This window comes from Chaetura pelagica, unplaced genomic scaffold (assembly GCF_000747805.2).
Source record: "Chaetura pelagica isolate M959 unplaced genomic scaffold, ChaPel_1.0 scaffold7, whole genome shotgun sequence".
Classification (NCBI taxonomy): Eukaryota; Metazoa; Chordata; class Aves; order Apodiformes; family Apodidae; genus Chaetura; species Chaetura pelagica.
In genome coordinates this window covers 34,265-56,135 of record NW_009953920.1, presented here as the reverse complement: position 1 = coordinate 56,135, position 21,871 = coordinate 34,265, and the positions used below count along the sequence as shown (strand labels likewise).

The 21,871-nt window shown below is 42.0% G+C and overlaps 1 protein-coding gene across 1 annotated transcript in view; it reads left to right on the top strand.

Moving 5' to 3' along the window:
• AMPH (amphiphysin) overlaps window positions 1-21,871 on the top strand; it is a 124,779-nt gene that overhangs the window by 81,648 nt on the left and 21,260 nt on the right. The window contains exons 12-14 of the mRNA XM_010001542.1: window positions 5,137-5,244; window positions 8,466-8,489; window positions 10,124-10,147. Of these exons, the coding sequence (XP_009999844.1) occupies window positions 5,137-5,244; window positions 8,466-8,489; window positions 10,124-10,147 (156 nt within the window). The remainder of the gene's footprint in view (window positions 1-5,136; window positions 5,245-8,465; window positions 8,490-10,123; window positions 10,148-21,871) is intronic.

Sequence of the window (21,871 nt, the reverse complement as noted above, 5' to 3'; positions counted from 1 at the left end):
CCTGCTGAAGGGCAATTGCAGGACTGTTGCATCACTGTGCTCTGTCTTCATGGTAGTTATCACTCTGACAGCATGAGCTTTGACATCGGTGATATGTGTTGGTTTCCTGTGCTGGAGGAGGCCCCCTGCATTAAATGCTGTATTCACCCAACATTCTCCTGTCAGTCCAGCCAGGGAAGCAGAAATGGAACCAATTTGTTTTTCCATTAAGAGCTGACACTGGAATGGGGCTTTAAATTAGTGTAAGTCACATTTCCAGAATTTTTATGGCCTTTCCACAAGATTGGTATAAAAATGGAATGGCATAATAAAGGTGAGACCTGCTCCTGAGAACTGAAATCTTTCCTTTGTCTCCCAAGGAAAAATTCATCTCCTTTCCTTGAGTGATTTATGTCCCTCCCTCCTCCACAGCTACTGACCTGAGAATGACCTAAGATATTCCTTGACCACCTTCTCATGAATCATCTGCATTTCTTACTCCATAGAACCCACCCCCATCACTACAAGCATCCTTGCTGTATTTGAGATCTCCAAGTATGTATAGGCATGAGTGTGGTATACAATATAATATAAGCTTTATAATAATAAACTATATATAGGCTTTATATACTTCTGTAAGAGAACCAGTTATTGCAAATATATTGCATGAAATCCACAGGAAACAAGGATTTATGCCTCTTGGTGCTTATGGCATCTCCTGTACTCCCAGAGCCCTTGTTGGGCAGAATGGAGGAAGCTGTCCTAAGCCTGCAGAGCCCCCTGATGGTGCAGGACTTCCCAAAGGACCACCACTGATGTCCCTGGCACAGTCCTCACACAGAAACACAAAATCAACAGGCTAATGGATAGAGCTTTGCTGTATTGATCCCATGTTTCAGAGGGGATTATGAACAGGCCAAACACTATTCTCCTCTGAAACACAAAAAACTTGTAACTGTTGTTCATCTTTCTTTACCAAGTAGTACTAATGAAAACAGTGCTGTGCAAGATGCTGAAAAACAGTTCTGCTTGATGCTGTTGATTATTTTGGCCCAGATTCATCACAGCAGCTCACACTTGCAGTTTATTCATTGTCAATAATAGATTTAATTACTGCTGAGTAAAAGAAGGAGATGAGAAGATGTGATATTTGAGTGACTGGATGAAAGGATAATTTATAAATTAATGTTCCTTGCTTTATTTCTTGTTTTCTTCACATCACATTGCTCCCTGGTGTATAGTTACTATCTTGGACATTGTAGACCTTTATAATATGCCCCATCCAGGTACTTAACATTTCTTAATGCATCTGACAGCTCTGAAGCGAGCAACCCTTCTATGCTGGGGATATTTTTAAGACTTTCACAGACTGTGCAGAGATGGGGGTGGCAGTTCTGGCAGTCCTCACAGGTTTATTGTGCCTTCTCCAACCTTTGTGCATATACCTGTCCTCTGAGAGAAACAGCCTTGCTTCTGCCACAGGCGCTTCCTTCAAATGTGGCATTTATTCATGCTTTGTCGTGTTATGGTGGAGTTAACACAGGATGGATGATTGGCAGGCCTTCCTGTAACAACTTTGTCCCTTATTGAGGGATTTCCTGAGGTTCCCATTTCCCCATAATCTCCATCCAATCTGCTATCTCAGTAATACTGTGTGTTTATTTGGGTCTCTGTTACTAAAGTTACAACACGTGTTCCTTCGTTTTCGTCTGATGGCAACAGGCAATAGGAATTTTTGCAGTCAGGGATCCATACCCCCACACTACAGACACAACAAAAGTTAACTTTGCTGTCACCACACGTGGCTCAAGTGATTCCGATTCATTTGAGTCCATCCTCATGAAAAACTACTTCGTTCTCAAACCTCACTGAAAGTAACTTTTCCATCTCCATATGCTAGTTAGTGCTGTGTTGTTTCATCATGCTGCATGACCACATGAGTGCCACTGCCTCGAGGCTGTAGGTAATGAAATCTAAATACATTGGATGAAAGGTGTGACAGGAAGAATGTAGTGCTGGTTACTGGTGGGGCGGGGCTGTTTTCATTTTGACTTCATAAAGTGTGAGACTGGCTTCAGTGTATCAGACCAGTTATCCAGTTATCTGTTGTCACCCATGGTGAAAAGCAGAGGGAGCGAGGGAAGAATATAAGACAAGGCAAGCAAAGCTGATACTCCCTACACCCCCTTCTCCTATAGTCTCTCAGCCTCCAGTCATTTGCAGCTCAGGGGCTTCCTCAACATAGTTTCTATGTATTTAGTAATCACCAACAGACCATGCCACCATTTTTTTAACTCTTTCAACACATGTAAATTTTTTTCATTCACACTACCCAGTGGCAAGGAGGTCCCCAGCTGAACTCTGTGCCACATGGAGCAGCACCACCTTTTCTTTATTTCACATCTCCCCCCATCAACTTCACTGTCACCTGTCTTCCTGCTTTGGAGGAGTCATGAAGCTATGTGCCTGTGCCTCTCATCCTGCTGCAGACCCCACTCATATCCCCCCGAGCACCCCTCTTTCCAACTGAAGAGTTCCAGATCACTCTGTCATTCCTAACATGGGATTCGAGGAGCTATTTTCACCTTGTTTCCAGGTGACAGAGCAGTCAGATGTCTTGTGGCATATGGAAGACATTAATTACCTGAACTTGAATATTTATTACCAATAATAACATAAATTTAGAGAGTTTACCCTCTGAAATATTTTCATAATAGAAAGACTTTGATTATTTTATTTTTATTAGTGTCATAATCATATCATAGAATCATAGAGTAGTTTGGGTTGGAAGGGACCTTAAAGATCATTGTTATCTCCTAGTTTTGCTGTTCTTATGACTGCCCTGTTATAGTCTTCTCCCTTTGGTCAGAGTCAGGGACAGGGCATTGGGCTATGTGCTCTGACCCTGTGTTACCTATTCTTGCGTAGGATTATGTGTGAATGTGTGTGTACAAATAATTTCCTATGGTACCATTGCTGATCTGAACACCTTTAAAAATAGCATTCTATCATCTACATATCCTGTACATCAAGAGACAGGCTTCTCTCACTATTTATTTCACACTGAACAACTGGCCATAAGCAGTACTAGCCTCGTTACCAACACCAAGATGTTTGTCTGGATTTTTTTATCATGAGTGATAATTGAATCTCAGCTGCAGCTTCATGCTAAATAAAATTTTATATTGAAGCACACTAATTATTAGTTCATGTTACTTTACAGAGGGAAAGACCCGTAGCCCATTGCACCAAAATGTGTATTTATAGTGACATTAGAGGCTTTGGCTAATTCATTAAATGCAAATGAAAAAAGACTCTAACATGATCTACCTAGATGCAGGAGGACACATAGTGACAAAAGATGAGGAAAGGCTGAAGTGCTTAATGAATTCTTTGCCTCAGTCTTTTGTAACAGGTCCAGTTATTTAGAGGGAATCCAATGCCTTAAGCTAGGGGACAGGGACCAGGAGCAGAATGACTCCCCCACAGTCCAGCAGGAGCTGGTTAGTGACCTGCTCCACCATACAGATGTGCACAAATCTATGGGGTCGGATGGGATCCACCCAAGAGTGCTGAAAGCTGGTAGGGGTGCTCACCAAGCCACTTAGCATCATTTGTCAGCAGTCCTGGCTGACTGGGGCTGCTCCTGTTTAACATCTTTAGTGATGATTTGGACGAGGGGATCGAGTGCACCCTCAGGAAGTCTGGAGAGGACACTAAGCTGGGTGGGACTCTTGATCTGCTTGAGGGCAGGGAGGCTCTGCAGAGGGATCTGGACAGGCTGGATTGATGGGCCAAGGCCAATAGCATGAGGTTCAATAAGGCCAAGTGCCACGTCCTGCACTTCAGCCACAACAACCCCCTGCAGAGCTACAGGCTTGGGGAGCAGTGGCTGGAGCTGCCCAGCAGAGAGGGACCTGGGGTGTTGGTTGACAGCTGGATGAACATGAGCCAGCAGTGTGCCCAGGTGGCCAAGAAGGCCAACACCATCCTGGCCTGCATCAGGAATAGTGTGACCAGCAGGGATAGGGAGGTGATCCTGCCCCTCTCCTTCACTTCGGTGAGGCTGCACCTCGAGCACTGTGTGCAGTTTTGGGCACTGCAGTATAGGGAGGACACTGAGGTGCTGGAGAGGGTGCAGAGAAAGGCAACAAGGCTGATGAGGGGTCTGGAGAACAAGTCTTATGAGGAGAGGCTGAGGGAGCTGGGGCTGTTGAGCCTGGAGAAGGGGAAATTGAGGGGAGACCTCATTGTTCTCTACAGCTACCTGAAAGGAGGTTGTAATGAGGAGGGTGTTGGCCTCTCCTCCATAGTGACTAGTAACAGAACAAGAGGAAATGAGGTCAAGTTGCACCAGGGGAGGTTCAGAGGTTCAAATGGGATATTAGGAAGTTTCTTCATTGAAAGAGTGGTGAGGCATTGAAACAGGCTGCCCAGGGAGGTGGTGGGCTCACCATCCATGGAGGTGTTAAAAAAAGTGTAGACCTGGTGCTTCAGGAGATGGTTTAGTGGTTACAGGGGTGTAGGGCTGACAGTTGGACTTGATGATCTCAAAGATCTTTTCAAACTTTAATGATTCTGTTATTCTATGATTCTATGTAATCCAGTTTTGTACAAGCAAATCAGTGTAGCAAGATTTGTGTTATGTATGATGTTTCCCAAAGTTTAAACCTAGGGACAGCATTAAATGTTCATTGTTGTTCAGAACTGAAATTTAATGCAAATGCATTTATGTCCTTCTATATTAGCTTCTTACTAGTGTTTGTGTTTGGGGAGAGATTCACTTATTAGAATGTATGGACATTGGCTGCCATCTATTAGGTTTTTAATTTTGATGCCTGACTCAAAGCACTTTAAAAAGGCCTTCACAGTCAGTGAACACTCAGCACTTTTTCCAAAGGATGGTGATTTGTTTAGCCTGAAAAGGCACTACAGAGAAAACAAAGGCATGAGAAGAGTGAAGCTCATAAAAATAAAATTAAAAGTTACACTAAAGCTCAGAAAAGTCTTCAGAGCTTCCTCCCCTCCTGGCTTGCACTGCAGCTAGAAAGTATGTAATACAATTATTATTTTTTTCCCTTGGACTCTTTATACTTTGCTGTCCAGGGCAGCTTTTGAAAGATGAGCTTTTCAATATTTACATTTCTCTTCCAACAGAATGAAGTTCCTGAAGCTAAGAAAGAGGAATCTTTGCTAGATCTGGACTTTGATCCTTTCAAGCCAGATGCTGTATCGACAGGAGTTACTCATTCACCCATGTCTCAGGTATCTCTTTGCTTTGAGGTAGGCAAAGCAAATGAATGCAAAGTGCTGTCTTTGGTAACAAAGATTTTGCCTTGTGTACTAATGAGCAGTGTCTGAGAAGTCTGATCTTCCTGAAAAGCTCTTGTCACCTCTCTATCTTTCCTATTCCATAGCCCTGTACTTGATAGTGTACTGGAAGGAGAGGAAATTGTCAGGTGGTAAAACGAGAATGGTTGCTGGTACCTCTGCTTTGACTTCAGCATTCCATTATTTTCCATCTTTAGAATATCTCTTAGTACCAATGTTATAGTTCTCTGATGCCTGGTTTCCTGGCAATTTTTCTGACCTGGCTTTGACTCTTCTTCATGTCTGGAAAGATGCCTCAGGGGACCCAGGTCTCATGGACTTAGCATGCGATTTCTTTGTTGTGATGGAATTATGTACCAACCAGGGCATATAATCTGAGTGATTTTGCTTTTAAATCTATTTTAGACCTAACCTCAAGGAAAATGGGAGGATGGAGTATGATGTTTCCTTGCAGGATGTTGTGTTAAAGAATTCTGCATTCTGTGTTAATATTTGTCATGGTAGTTTCTTGCAGGAATATGAAGAAGAGAAGAAAAAGAAAACAAAAAAAGGCTGATATACCAAGTTGCTGATTTTCATTGACTTGCCATAGGGGACCTGCTATTTTAAGAACCAAAACTTGTTCCAGCTACCAGTAGGGCTGATGGTAAAATAGGGAAGTCCTCCTGGTCAGCAGAGCTGGAGCTCTGTCTTATACACTGAGACAGAAAACTATATTAACACACTGTTAGCAAAATTTTGTATTCCTATGGCTATCACTAACCTGGCTTATACTGTAAGACATGAGAGGACTTATCAGCTGTTCAGGAAGGCAGCACTGGGAAAGGGGTGACAAGACAAGAAGCTTCAATGCTGAGACAGTCCTGTGCTGTTCTCTTCTTCAGTTAATGAACTTGGTGTGCAGTCCTAGTTAAATAATGAGATCTGTAGTGATCTCTGATGGGTCATGCACTGTTAGAACAACCGTGTATTGTCAGAAGGCTGAACATTGGCTGAAATTTCTCCTTGTGGTTTGCTATGATGCGTTTTTATAGCAGACACTTTGTGCATCCTTCTTGTTAATTTTCTTGCTCCCTCCAAACAAGAAGGGAAAGAAAATTTCTTGACATTCAGTATGACAGAAAACACAAGCTGTGACTTTTCTAACTGTATACTTTCAGCTTGTCTTGTAATGCTGATTAGAGCAGTGGGATCATTAAACCAAAGACATTTAACTTTTGTGAAAGAGCAAGTTTGTCCTGACACCATATTGTAGAGAGTATAGAAGAGTTTCATGGAAAAGAGTTGGTTTAGATTGAGCTGTCATGAAATAAAGAACGTAATTCAGGATAGAAAAGTACATTGTATTTTTTCATCTAGGTGTGTAGGAAGTATTCGCTGAGCACCTTCAGTCTCTCTTTTCCTTTGACCTTTCTTTCCAACAGATATGTGTGAGAAGGGATGGTCCACATCCAAAAGAGTGTGTGGCTAAGTTAGAGCACCATGGTTTTAGAAGAGGGGAATAGCTGCTGTCTGGGTCTCAGTCTTACTAGATGTGGCAGGGTCGTTGCTATGGCAGCACAGACAGAATGAAATTGCTGGTTGCAGTCTTTAAAGACACTTTTCAGGGAGATAAAGAAGAGATTTTTAAGTGGTCTTTCCATATGTGTATGTTTTTTGCCTCAGTCATGGACATTTTCCCTTCAGCAAATTGTGCTGAAGTAGTGATTTGAAGACATGTGCCATGGTGCCTCAGGAGGCCTGGTATGTCTTCTCTATTGATCATTTAATTGATTACCTCCCTCCACTGCTCTCATGAGATCACAGTAAGTGGGCTCCAGTCTGCCCTTCCCCACTTGCTTTTCGGTTCCTATGACTTCTTCAGAAGTGGCCTTTCTAAATGTGCCTAGCCCTCATCTCTGTTTGCTAGCTGTGCTTTGTTACACATTTTCCTCAGTATGTTCCTTCCCCCCTTTGCTCAAAGCCTCATCAGCAATGAAAGGAGCAAAAATGAAAAATTAGCCATCTTCCCCAGAAGTCTGTATGACATCTAGAGTCTGCACCAGTTAGTACTATAAGTAGAGACTAATAATTTTTCCTTAAAACTTGAATGTTCTGCTAATAGTGTTACAGCAGAGTAAGCAGGTACACCTGTGAATTACATCCACTGAAGAAACACATACCTGGACTTAAAATTTAAGTGATTGAGAAATGGATGTTGATGTTAATTTGCTGTAAATCTGAGTAGTGAGTTATTATTGTGTCTTTTGTTCATGAAGGGAGGAGTTGTTCAGAGAGACATTGTGTCCTTATAAAGTGAGAAGCAGCCAAGAAAAGAAGCTAAATGCAGCAATCCTTTCTCTCAAGCAAATGTTATGTGTCATGTTTAACATCTGCGAATATCTCAGGAATAGTTTTGCATTTTGCTTTACTACTGTTTTTACATTTTGTTTTTCATAGACATAGGTGTGAATATAGTAGGTATGTTTTGAAGCATCTCAGACAGCTTCTAGGATCAACCAGTAGAGCTCTTTTTCATGTGATAGGTTATTAATATTTGGCATGAAGTCTGCTGCTTTTCTTTCATCTGTCCTTTCAGCTTTTCTGCTGAGAAGTCACTAACATTTATTACTTAGCAGACTGGACAAAAAAAAATGAAGATATTGGTCAACATTCTTGTTTTCTTTCCCAAAAAGCATGCCATTTTCCTTCCTGGTGTCAGAGATACAAGAAAACCCACTGGTTTTCAGTGGATAGGTGGATCATTTTTTTAACTGGCTAAAAAAAACTGACCTGTGTAAGCTCTTTAAAGCTTCTACCTTACAGAGACTCCTGTATCTCTTAAAAGTGGTTCAGTCACCAGCTCAGAATCTGGCTGTTACTCAAGTGTAGAGCAGTATGATTTCATTGGAAATCAATGACTGCTTTAAGTGGGGAGGTGTCACAATTCCTCACATACTGCCCAACCTCTTTAACCAAAAAGGCAGTTATGCAGATACGTATCCACACGTGTGCATGAACACATGCAGTAATATATAAAATATACATATATTACAAATACGCATATAAGTAAGTTCTCTCTTGTTAGTTAATGGTCATACTTATGTAGCGTGTTGAAAATACAGGATAGGAACAGTATTTTGCTAAAGCCTCTTTTTTCCTCCTCCTTTTTTCAGACATTACCATGGGATCTATGGACGGTAAGCCCTGATATTTATCCTTGCTAACTGGGGTACTTCTGTGCTTCTGATTTTGTTACACCCTGAACTCAGTTTTAAAATGTTTTTACCAAAAGCCAAGAAAAAGAATTTATAGACCATCACAAACACTTTCAAATATATGAAGGCACTGGGGATCATCTGAAAAACTCAATAGAAAAAATAATCTCTGTTGCTTGGCCTACAAAGCCAAAAGTATGTCAGAAATCTAGGCTAATAAGATTCAGAATCATTATAGCAAAGTGTATGTTGTTTTTATTCTCATGCCCGAGTTACAGGTATTAGGGGGCAAGAATGGATAGTAGTCACTTGTTCTAGTTATCTGAACATGTAGTTCCTCAGGGCCTTAACCCAATGGACAACCATATTCTTAAAATTCAGAAGTGAAGAGAGAATTTAACTTGTCTTTATAGGCATACAGTGAGCTGGAGTTATTTACAAAAGAAGCCATTGCTTTAGGAAACCGCAGGAATCCTTCCTCTTTCCTTCTGATACCAAATCAGATACAATGATCTGCAGGGTGAAAACAACTCAGTTTCATGAACTTTCTTTTGACCTTTTGTCATGGAGATAGCTGGGTTGACTTGGCGTGGAGCCTGGTATGCTCATTTTTGACCTTTTGCAGCTTTGGCCAGCACAGAAATGTGGATGCTACTCGTGCAATCAGATTTGCAGCACTGTTTTATGAATACATAGTGTGCATGATGTATATCAAATGCTCATCTTTTTCTACTGGGAAAGGTTAAAAAAGCCTGAAAAAGCAGGCACATCTGTAGACTAGACAAAATTTCAAGGCTGCCAAAATCTAACCAGCTAAAAAAACACAGAAATGCCTTGAATATATTGTTCTAAACTTACATTAGATAGCTTTATCAATGTGTTCCTTTCACACAGATTTATTTATATCTTGTTAACGTTACACTTGTAATCTGTATTACAATTATTTTCCTCTTTGTTCTCATACATTAAAAGAGTAAGTGAGCTAACTGTTTTGAAATGAGGGATAGTCAACTTTATACAGAGTTTCTCACAATAATAAGTGTAGTGCAGAGTAGTTGTTGCTCATTCATGCAGGATTTTATCTGTTCCATATGGCAGAACAAACAGATAGCTGGCTTTGTGACTTGATGCCTTACTCTGTGTGGATGTAAATGCCTCTGCATGGCCCAGGGTGATGGAGAATCAGAGCTGGATGCTCAGGGCCCTCAGCAGCAATGCTGTAGTGTCAATGCAAGTAAGCCCTGATGCCACTTGGGTTGCTTCTTTCCTTGTTCACTGTCTTGCAGAGCAACCTCCCTTTTCAACTGATATGCAATAGAGTACCTGCAATAACACGTCAGTGGCTGTCAGAGGAAAGCAAGATGTGACAAATATTCATTGTACATGTAGAACTTCTTTTATAATGTAATGCAGAGGCAAGAAGTATGGCTTGTATTCAGGGGCCTGGGACGATAAGCCTTCAGTGGAGTGGCAGGAGAGGACCTGTTGTTCCTTTCCCAGGCTAGTTTGGTAACTGCTTCTTGTTTGAGAACTGCTAGTTAGTGAAGTGCTGCTGTGGCAAAGTGTGTTATATTCTTACTTTCTGTGTTTTCTATGTATGATTTTCTTCTACACAGACAAGCAGCGAATTGGTGCAGCCGGTAAGCGAACCTCCCCCTAACATTGCAGCTAGTCTAGAGATGTGCTTTAATCAGTGTGGTGTAAGATGTAGTTTTCTGGTTTTGTCTATCAGTGCTGCTCTTTTACATTGCAATCTACTGCCTCCAAACGTTGCAAACCACATAGCTTTTTTTCCTGAAACTGCTTAATTTAGTCACTTTCATTCCTTAAATTAAAATTGCTCTAGTAAAATATGAATTTTGTGTTCTCTCATCAAGTCCGCCTTTATCTTTTTCATCTTGTGTTTTTTCTTTGCTTTTCTGTCTGCTTAAAGCCTGATTCTTCAAAAAGTCTTTCCCTGTGTAACCTGGTCATGGAGGAAACCCCAAACAGTGGGTCATCAGAAGATACTAACAGATCTCAAAGTGATCTAGGTTCACTCAACTGGGGCCTAGATGTTAGCACACCCAATGTCAGCCAGGAAATTGCTGCGGGTGGTTCTTTGCTTTTCCCTGGGGCAGAGCAAACCTCGAGCGAATCCACGGGTCCTCTACCTGCTAGTGTTTGGCCTGCTGTAGGTGAGCAGGAGGATGCTGCACCAGGGTCAGCTTCTGTAAATGAAAACCAGAGGACTTCACTGGACGACCAGTTGGATGCCAAAAATGTCCCATGGGAAGATGTGGTGACCAGTCAGCCTTTAGAGAACTTAACAAGTTTTGAGACACCCATCCTGGGAACTGATAGCTTGTTGGATGAACCTCTCCCATGTGATGTGCAAAAGGCAGAGGAAGAGCAGGAGGAAGAAGAGTGGGCAGGTGTCAAGCCAAGTGAAAAGGTAGAGACCAGAGCTGTTAACTACAAGGAGGTAGAAGGTATAGAGAGACTGGAAGAGCGAGGTTGCGAAACAAAAGGAAACAGTGAGGCAGAACTTCATGAGGGTTTAGCAAAATCAGATCTTGAAAATTTAGTCAGCACAGAGATAGAAAATGTGTATGACTTGGAAGATAATGATGGGGGTTCTGGGAGAACTAGTGATGCTAAGATAGAAAACCCTGGGGAAGAAGAATTCAAAGGGGTCACCATCATTGATGAGGCAGATGGAAAAATACCATTGTTGAGCACAGGGCTGGAACTTGGGGACAGAATAGTAGTGGACAGCTGTAAAACTATAGAAAACACTGGCACTGAACCTGAGGGAGTCTTTGATATCTGGGATCAGGACCATGAAAGGACATTTGAGGACGGCTTAAAACAAACTGACAGTGGTGCTGGAGAGAGTACATCCATGGAGTGTATAAATACGACGGCATATATTGACCTAGATGTAGCTGACCACACAGAAAAGGACCTTACAAATACTGGAAATGTTCTGTGTGATGCTGATTTTTTCAGTGCAGAAGAGTCTGGTCAAGGAACCGAAGACAGTAGCATCAGCCTCCTCCCAAATGGTAGTGCTGCTGGTCAAGGCCAAGCTGCTGCTGAAAAAGCATGGCCATTGCTGCTCGAGACAGCTGATGCTGCTAGCACAAGCTGTGCTAATCCTTGCCTAGGTAATGCAGAAGACCAAATGACAGGTAGGGCAGAAGCAGCAGTGGCTGAAGAGCATCCTAGTAGCAGTGGTGTTCTTGATGCCTTCGAAACAGACCCCTGGCTGGCAAACTGGGATCCGACAGTTACTAATGATTCCTGGGGGTTTTCTAATCTGCCAGATGGCCAAGCCAATGGACTGGATAATTGGCCCTTTTTCCCCAAGCAACAAGACTCTGAGGAAAGTAACATGGAAAATGTTTGGTTAGGCATTAGTACTAAATGGTCTACACAAGACCTAGGAGGAACTGATAACAGCTGGGGAGAAGTAGGTGCAACCACAGGCAATAAAAGTCAGGAGGCACCAGTAAAACAAGGCTTGCCTGAGGAGCAGGCAGCCATTAGCAATCCTGGACCCAGCAAGGAGATAGCTAGACCCTTGACTCTGTTTCAAATGGGAAATTCCAGAAATGCTAGCACCGAGAGTTCAACTAGTCCTAAAGACAATGAAACCAACAACTCAGATTTATCTGAAGATGAAATTGCTAACCGGAGATATGGATTGTTGTACCAGGAAATTGAGGCTGATAAAGAAGAGGTACCTACCCCAGTGTGTAGCCTAGTCTAGACAAAGAGTTCCTTAGGCCATGCATAACCTTGTCGTTTAAAAACAATCCGTTTGTGTGTTTCCCACTGCCCCTCCTGAGCCCTTGCTATTCTTTTTTTGACAAATTGCCATGTGACTGCTCATAGTGTGGTGCCCTTCAGCCCTGTCATGAAGCAGGCTGACAAAAATGCATTTCAGAACAGTGAATGAAGTTTTGAACTGTGAAGGCACAATGTGTCTCACACGTGTTGTGTTTCATATGTGTAACTTTAAATGCACCTTGTCCTTTTTTTGCTGTTATTATTATTATTCTTTTATAAAAACACCTCTGTTACTCTGCTTTTTCATTTTATTTTTGGTGTTTTCTTTAAGTCTGTGACACCTGCTATCAAATAGCACTGTCATCAGATTTCTTGCTGCCTTACCCTTCTTATTTTTTTTTTTATTTTTTTTTTTAATGTCTGGTCTACAGGCTTCTCTCACTATTTATTTCACACTGAAAAACTAGCTTTAAGCAGTACTAGCCTCGTTACCAACACCAAGATGTTTGTCTGGATTTTTTTATCATGAGTGATAATTGAATCTCAGCTGCAGCTTCATGCTAAATAAAATTTTATATTGAAGCACACTAATTATTAGTTCATGTTACTTTACAGAGGGAAAGACCCGTAGCCCATTGCACCAAAATGTGTATTTATAGTGACATTAGAGGCTTTGGCTAATTCATTAAATGCAAATGAAAAAAGACTCTAACATGATCTACCTAGATGCAGGAGGACACATAGTGACAAAAGATGAGGAAAGGCTGAAGTGCTTAATGAATTCTTTGCCTCAGTCTTTTGTAACAGGTCCAGTTATTTAGAGGGAATCCAATGCCTTAAGCTAGGGGACAGGGACCAGGAGCAGAATGACTCCCCCACAGTCCAGCAGGAGCTGGTTAGTGACCTGCTCCACCATACAGATGTGCACAAATCTATGGGGTCGGATGGGATCCACCCAAGAGTGCTGAAAGCTGGTAGGGGTGCTCACCAAGCCACTTAGCATCATTTGTCAGCAGTCCTGGCTGACTGGGGCTGCTCCTGTTTAACATCTTTAGTGATGATTTGGACGAGGGGATCGAGTGCACCCTCAGGAAGTCTGGAGAGGACACTAAGCTGGGTGGGACTCTTGATCTGCTTGAGGGCAGGGAGGCTCTGCAGAGGGATCTGGACAGGCTGGATTGATGGGCCAAGGCCAATAGCATGAGGCTCAATAAGGCCAAATGTTGGATCCTGCACTTCAGCCACAACAACCCCCTGCAGAGCTACAGGCTTGGGGAGCAGTGGCTGGAGCTGCCCAGCAGAGAGGGACCTGGGGTGTTGGTTGACAGCTGGATGAACATGAGCCAGCAGTGTGCCCAGGTGGCCAAGAAGGCCAACACCATCCTGGCCTGCATCAGGAATAGTGTGACCAGCAGGGATAGGGAGGTGATCCTGCCCCTCTCCTTCACTTCGGTGAGGCTGCACCTCGAGCACTGTGTGCAGTTTTGGGCACTGCAGTATAGGGAGGACACTGAGGTGCTGGAGAGGGTGCAGAGAAAGGCAACAAGGCTGATGAGGGGTCTGGAGAACAAGTCTTATGAGGAGAGGCTGAGGGAGCTGGGGCTGTTCAGCCAGGAAAAGAGGAGGCCGAGAGGAGACCTCATTGCTCTCTACAGCTACCTGAGAGGAGGTTGTGGTGAGGTGGGTGTTGGCCTCTTTTCCCTAGTGACTACTGACAGGACAAGAGGAAATGGAGTCAAGTTGTGCCAGGGGAGGTTCAGATGGGATATTAGGAAAAGCTTTTCATTGAAAGCATGGTGAGGCATCGGAACAGGCTGCCCAGGGAGGTGGTGGGCTCACCATCCATGGAGGTGTTAAAAAAAGTGTAGACCTGGTGCTTCAGGAGATGGTTTAGTGGTTACAGGGGTGTAGGGCTGACAGTTGGACTTGATGATCTCAAAGATCTTTTCAAACTTTAATGATTCTGTTATTCTATGATTCTATGTAATCCAGTTTTGTACAAGCAAATCAGTGTAGCAAGATTTGTGTTATGTATGATGTTTCCCAAAGTTTAAACCTAGGGACAGCATTAAATGTTCATTGTTGTTCAGAACTGAAATTTAATGCAAATGCATTTATGTCCTTCTATATTAGCTTCTTACTAGTGTTTGTGTTTGGGGAGAGATTCACTTATTAGAATGTATGGACATTGGCTGCCATCTATTAGGTTTTTAATTTTGATGCCTGACTCAAAGCACTTTAAAAAGGCCTTCACAGTCAGTGAACACTCAGCACTTTTTCCAAAGGATGGTGATTTGTTTAGCCTGAAAAGGCACTACAGAGAAAACAAAGGCATGAGAAGAGTGAAGCTCATAAAAATAAAATTAAAAGTTACACTAAAGCTCAGAAAAGTCTTCAGAGCTTCCTCCCCTCCTGGCTTGCACTGCAGCTAGAAAGTATGTAATACAATTATTTTTTTTTTCCCTTGGACTCTTTATACTTTGCTGTCCAGGGCAGCTTTTGAAAGATGAGCTTTTCAATATTTACATTTCTCTTCCAACAGAATGAAGTTCCTGAAGCTAAGAAAGAGGAATCTTTGCTAGATCTGGACTTTGATCCTTTCAAGCCAGATGCTGTATCGACAGGAGTTACTCATTCACCCATGTCTCAGGTATCTCTTTGCTTTGAGGTAGGCAAAGCAAATGAATGCAAAGTGCTGTCTTTGGTAACAAAGATTTTGCCTTGTGTACTAATGAGCAGTGTCTGAGAAGTCTGATCTTCCTGAAAAGCTCTTGTCACCTCTCTATCTTTCCTATTCCATAGCCCTGTACTTGATAGTGTACTGGAAGGAGAGGAAATTGTCAGGTGGTAAAACGAGAATGGTTGCTGGTACCTCTGCTTTGACTTCAGCATTCCATTATTTTCCATCTTTAGAATATCTCTTAGTACCAATGTTATAGTTCTCTGATGCCTGGTTTCCTGGCAATTTTTCTGACCTGGCTTTGACTCTTCTTCATGTCTGGAAAGATGCCTCAGGGGACCCAGGTCTCATGGACTTAGCATGCGATTTCTTTGTTGTGATGGAATTATGTACCAACCAGGGCATATAATCTGAGTGATTTTGCTTTTAAATCTATTTTAGACCTAACCTCAAGGAAAATGGGAGGATGGAGTATGATGTTTCCTTGCAGGATGTTGTGTTAAAGAATTCTGCATTCTGTGTTAATATTTGTCATGGTAGTTTCTTGCAGGAATATGAAGAAGAGAAGAAAAAGAAAACAAAAAAAGGCTGATATACCAAGTTGCTGATTTTCATTGACTTGCCATAGGGGACCTGCTATTTTAAGAACCAAAACTTGTTCCAGCTACCAGTAGGGCTGATGGTAAAATAGGGAAGTCCTCCTGGTCAGCAGAGCTGGAGCTCTGTCTTATACACTGAGACAGAAAACTATATTAACACACTGTTAGCAAAATTTTGTATTCCTATGGCTATCACTAACCTGGCTTATACTGTAAGACATGAGAGGACTTATCAGCTGTTCAGGAAGGCAGCACTGGGAAAGGGGTGACAAGACAAGAAGCTTCAATGCTGAGACAGTCCTGTGCTGTTCTCTTCTTCAGTTAATGAACTTGGTGTGCAGTCCTAGTTAAATAATGAGATCTGTAGTGATCTCTGATGGGTCATGCACTGTTAGAACAACCGTGTATTGTCAGAAGGCTGAACATTGGCTGAAATTTCTCCTTGTGGTTTGCTATGATGCGTTTTTATAGCAGACACTTTGTGCATCCTTCTTGTTAATTTTCTTGCTCCCTCCAAACAAGAAGGGAAAGAAAATTTCTTGACATTCAGTATGACAGAAAACACAAGCTGTGACTTTTCTAACTGTATACTTTCAGCTTGTCTTGTAATGCTGATTAGAGCAGTGGGATCATTAAACCAAAGACATTTAACTTTTGTGAAAGAGCAAGTTTGTCCTGACACCATATTGTAGAGAGTATAGAAGAGTTTCATGGAAAAGAGTTGGTTTAGATTGAGCTGTCATGAAATAAAGAACGTAATTCAGGATAGAAAAGTACATTGTATTTTTTCATCTAGGTGTGTAGGAAGTATTCGCTGAGCACCTTCAGTCTCTCTTTTCCTTTGACCTTTCTTTCCAACAGATATGTGTGAGAAGGGATGGTCCACATCCAAAAGAGTGTGTGGCTAAGTTAGAGCACCATGGTTTTAGAAGAGGGGAATAGCTGCTGTCTGGGTCTCAGTCTTACTAGATGTGGCAGGGTCGTTGCTATGGCAGCACAGACAGAATGAAATTGCTAGTTGCAGTCTTTAAAGACACTTTTCAGGGAGATAAAGAAGAGATTTTTAAGTGGTCTTTCCATATGTGTATGTTTTTTGCCTCAGTCATGGACATTTTCCCTTCAGCAAATTGTGCTGAAGTAGTGATTTGAAGACATGTGCCATGGTGCCTCAGGAGGCCTGGTATGTCTTCTCTATTGATCATTTAATTGATTACCTCCCTCCACTGCTCTCATGAGATCACAGTAAGTGGGCTCCAGTCTGCCCTTCCCCACTTGCTTTTCGGTTCCTATGACTTCTTCAGAAGTGGCCTTTCTAAATGTGCCTAGCCCTCATCTCTGTTTGCTAGCTGTGCTTTGTTACACATTTTCCTCAGTATGTTCCTTCCCCCCTTTGCTCAAAGCCTCATCAGCAATGAAAGGAGCAAAAATGAAAAATTTGCCATCTTCCCCAGAAGTCTGTATGACATCTAGAGTCTGCACCAGTTAGTACTATAAGTAGAGACTAATAATTTTTCCTTAAAACTTGAATGTTCTGCTAATAGTGTTACAGCAGAGTAAGCAGGTACACCTGTGAATTACATCCACTGAAGAAACACATACCTGGACTTAAAATTTAAGTGATTGAGAAATGGATGTTGATGTTAATTTGCTGTAAATCTGAGTAGTGAGTTATTATTGTGTCTTTTGTTCATGAAGGGAGGAGTTGTTCAGAGAGACATTGTGTCCTTATAAAGTGAGAAGCAGCCAAGAAAAGAAGCTAAATGCAGCAATCCTTTCTCTCAAGCAAATGTTATGTGTCATGTTTAACATCTGCGAATATCTCAGGAATAGTTTTGCATTTTGCTTTACTACTGTTTTTACATTTTGTTTTTCATAGACATAGGTGTGAATATAGTAGGTATGTTTTGAAGCATCTCAGACAGCTTCTAGGATCAACCAGTAGAGCTCTTTTTCATGTGATAGGTTATTAATATTTGGCATGAAGTCTGCTGCTTTTCTTTCATCTGTCCTTTCAGCTTTTCTGCTGAGAAGTCACTAACATTTATTACTTAGCAGACTGGACAAAAAAAAATGAAGATATTGGTCAACATTCTTGTTTTCTTTCCCAAAAAGCATGCCATTTTCCTTCCTGGTGTCAGAGATACAAGAAAACCCACTGGTTTTCAGTGGATAGGTGGATCATTTTTTTAACTGGCTAAAAAAAACTGACCTGTGTAAGCTCTTTAAAGCTTCTACCTTACAGAGACTCCTGTATCTCTTAAAAGTGGTTCAGTCACCAGCTCAGAATCTGGCTGTTACTCAAGTGTAGAGCAGTATGATTTCATTGGAAATCAATGACTGCTTTAAGTGGGGAGGTGTCACAATTCCTCACATACTGCCCAACCTCTTTAACCAAAAAGGCAGTTATGCAGATACATATCCACACGTGTGCATGAACACATGCAGTAATATATAAAATATACATATATTACAAATATGCATATAAGTAAGTTCTCTCTTGTTAGTTAATGGTCATACTTATGTAGCGTGTTGAAAATACAGGATAGGAACAGTATTTTGCTAAAGCCTCTTTTTTCCTCCTCCTTTTTTCAGACATTACCATGGGATCTATGGACGGTAAGCCCTGATATTTATCCTTGCTAACTGGGGTACTTCTGTGCTTCTGATTTTGTTACACCCTGAACTCAGTTTTAAAATGTTTTTACCAAAAGCCAAGAAAAAGAATTTATAGACCATCACAAACACTTTCAAATGTATGAAGGCACTGGGGATCATCTGAAAAACTCAATAGAAAAAATAATCTCTGTTGCTTGGCCTACAAAACCAAAAGTATGTCAGAAATCTAGGCTAATAAGATTCAGAATCATTATAGCAAAGTGTATGTTGTTTTTATTCTCATGCCCGAGTTACAGGTATTAGGGGGCAAGAATGGATAGTAGTCACTTGTTCTAGTTATCTGAACATGTAGTTCCTCAGGGCCTTAACCCAATGGACAACCATATTCTTAAAATTCAGAAGTGAAGAGAGAATTTAACTTGTCTTTATAGGCATACAGTGAGCTGGAGTTATTTACAAAAGAAGCCATTGCTTTAGGAAACCGCAGGAATCCTTCCTCTTTCCTTCTGATACCAAATCAGATACAATGATCTGCAGGGTGAAAACAACTCAGTTTCATGAACTTTCTTTTGACCTTTTGTCATGGAGATAGCTGGGTTGACTTGGCGTGGAGCCTGGTATGCTCATTTTTGACCTTTTGCAGCTTTGGCCAGCACAGAAATGTGGATGCTACTCGTGCAATCAGATTTGCAGCACTGTTTTATGAATACATAGTGTGCATGATGTATATCAAATGCTCATCTTTTTCTACTGGGAAAGGTTAAAAAAGCCTGAAAAAGCAGGCACATCTGTAGACTAGACAAAATTTCAAGGCTGCCAAAATCTAACCAGCTAAAAAAACCCAGAAATGCCTTGAATATATTGTTCTAAACTTACATTAGATAGCTTTATCAATGTGTTCCTTTCACACAGATTTATTTATATCTTGTTAACGTTACACTTGTAATCTGTATTACAATTATTTTCCTCTTTGTTCTCATACATTAAAAGAGTAAGTGAGCTAACTGTTTTGAAATGAGGGATAGTCAACTTTATACAGAGTTTCTCACAATAATAAGTGTAGTGCAGAGTAGTTGTTGCTCATTCATGTGAGATTTTATCTGTTCCATATGGCAGAACAAACAGATAGCTGGCTTTGTGACTTGATGCCTTACTCTGTGTGGATGTAAATGCCTCTGCATGGCCCAGGGTGATGGAGAATCAGAGCTGGATGCTCAGGGCCCTCAGCAGCAATGCTGTAGTGTCAATGCAAGTAAGCCCTGATGCCACTTGGGTTGCTTCTTTCCTTGTTCACTGTCTTGCAGAGCAACCTCCCTTTTCAACTGATATGCAATAGAGTACCTGCAATAACACGTCAGTGGCTGTCAGAGGAAAGCAAGATGTGACAAATATTCATTGTACATGTAGAACTTCTTTTATAATGTAATGCAGAGGCAAGAAGTATGGCTTGTATTCAGGGGCCTGGGACGATAAGCCTTCAGTGGAGTGGCAGGAGAGGACCTGTTGTTCCTTTCCCAGGCTAGTTTGGTAACTGCTTCTTGTTTGAGAACTGCTAGTTAGTGAAGTGCTGCTGTGGCAAAGTGTGTTATATTCTTACTTTCTGTGTTTTCTATGTATGATTTTCTTCTACACAGACAAGCAGCGAATTGGTGCAGCCGGTAAGCGAACCTCCCCCTAACATTGCAGCTAGTCTAGAGATGTGCTTTAATCAGTGTGGTGTAAGATGTAGTTTTCTGGTTTTGTCTATCAGTGCTGCTCTTTTACATTGCAATCTACTGCCTCCAAACGTTGCAAACCACATAGCTTTTTTTTCCTGAAACTGCTTAATTTAGTCACTTTCATTCCTTAAATTAAAATTGCTCTAGTAAAATATGAATTTTGTGTTCTCTCATCAAGTCCGCCTTTATCTTTTTCATCTTGTGTTTTTTCTTTGCTTTTCTGTCTGCTTAAAGCCTGATTCTTCAAAAAGTCTTTCCCTGTGTAACCTGGTCATGGAGGAAACCCCAAACAGTGGGTCATCAGAAGATACTAACAGATCTCAAAGTGATCTAGGTTCACTCAACTGGGGCCTAGATGTTAGCACACCCAATGTCAGCCAGGAAATTGCTGCGGGTGGTTCTTTGCTTTTCCCTGGGGCAGAGCAAACCTCGAGCGAATCCACGGGTCCTCTACCTGCTAGTGTTTGGCCTGCTGTAGGTGAGCAGGAGGATGCTGCACCAGGGTCAGCTTCTGTAAATGAAAACCAGAGGACTTCACTGGACGACCAGTTGGATGCCAAAAATGTCCCATGGGAAGATGTGGTGACCAGTCAGCCTTTAGAGAACTTAACAAGTTTTGAGACACCCATCCTGGGAACTGATAGCTTGTTGGATGAACCTCTCCCATGTGATGTGCAAAAGGCAGAGGAAGAGCAGGAGGAAGAAGAGTGGGCAGGTGTCAAGCCAAGTGAAAAGGTAGAGACCAGAGCTGTTAACTACAAGGAGGTAGAAGGTATAGAGAGACTGGAAGAGCGAGGTTGCGAAACAAAAGGAAACAGTGAGGCAGAACTTCATGAGGGTTTAGCAAAATCAGATCTTGAAAATTTAGTCAGCACAGAGATAGAAAATGTGTATGGCTTGGAAGATAATGATGGGGGTTCTGGGAGAACTAGTGATGCTAAGATAGAAAACCCTGGGGAAGAAGAATTCAAAGGGGTCACCATCATTGATGAGGCAGATGGAAAAATACCATTGTTGAGCACAGGGCTGGAACTTGGGGACAGAATAGTAGTGGACAGCTGTAAAACTATAGAAAACACTGGCACTGAACCTGAGGGAGTCTTTGATATCTGGGATCAGGACCATGAAAGGACATTTGAGGACGGCTTAGAACAAACTGACAGTGGTGCTGGAGAGAATACATCCATGGAGTGTATAAATACGACGGCATATATTGACCTAGATGTAGCTGACCACACAGAAAAGGACCTTACAAATACTGGAAATGTTCTGTGTGATGCTGATTTTTTCAGTGCAGAAGAGTCTGGTCAAGGAACCGAAGACAGTAGCATCAGCCTCCTCCCAAATGGTAGTGCTGCTGGTCAAGGCCAAGCTGCTGCTGAAAAAGCATGGCCATTGCTGCTCGAGACAGCTGATGCTGCTAGCACAAGCTGTGCTAATCCTTGCCTAGGTAATGCAGAAGACCAAATGACAGGTAGGGCAGAAGCAGCAGTGGCTGAAGAGCATCCTAGTAGCAGTGGTGTTCTTGATGCCTTCGAAACAGACCCCTGGCTGGCAAACTGGGATCCGACAGTTACTAATGATTCCTGGGGGTTTTCTAATCTGCCAGATGGCCAAGCCAATGGACTGGATAATTGGCCCTTTTTCCCCAAGCAACAAGACTCTGAGGAAAGTAACATGGAAAATGTTTGGTTAGGCATTAGTACTAAATGGTCTACACAAGACCTAGGAGGAACTGATAACAGCTGGGGAGAAGTAGGTGCAACCACAGGCAATAAAAGTCAGGAGGCACCAGTAAAACAAGGCTTGCCTGAGGAGCAGGCAGCCATTAGCAATCCTGGACCCAGCAAGGAGATAGCTAGACCCTTGACTCTGTTTCAAATGGGAAATTCCAGAAATGCTAGCACCGAGAGTTCAACTAGTCCTAAAGACAATGAAACCAACAACTCAGATTTATCTGAAGATGAAATTGCTAAC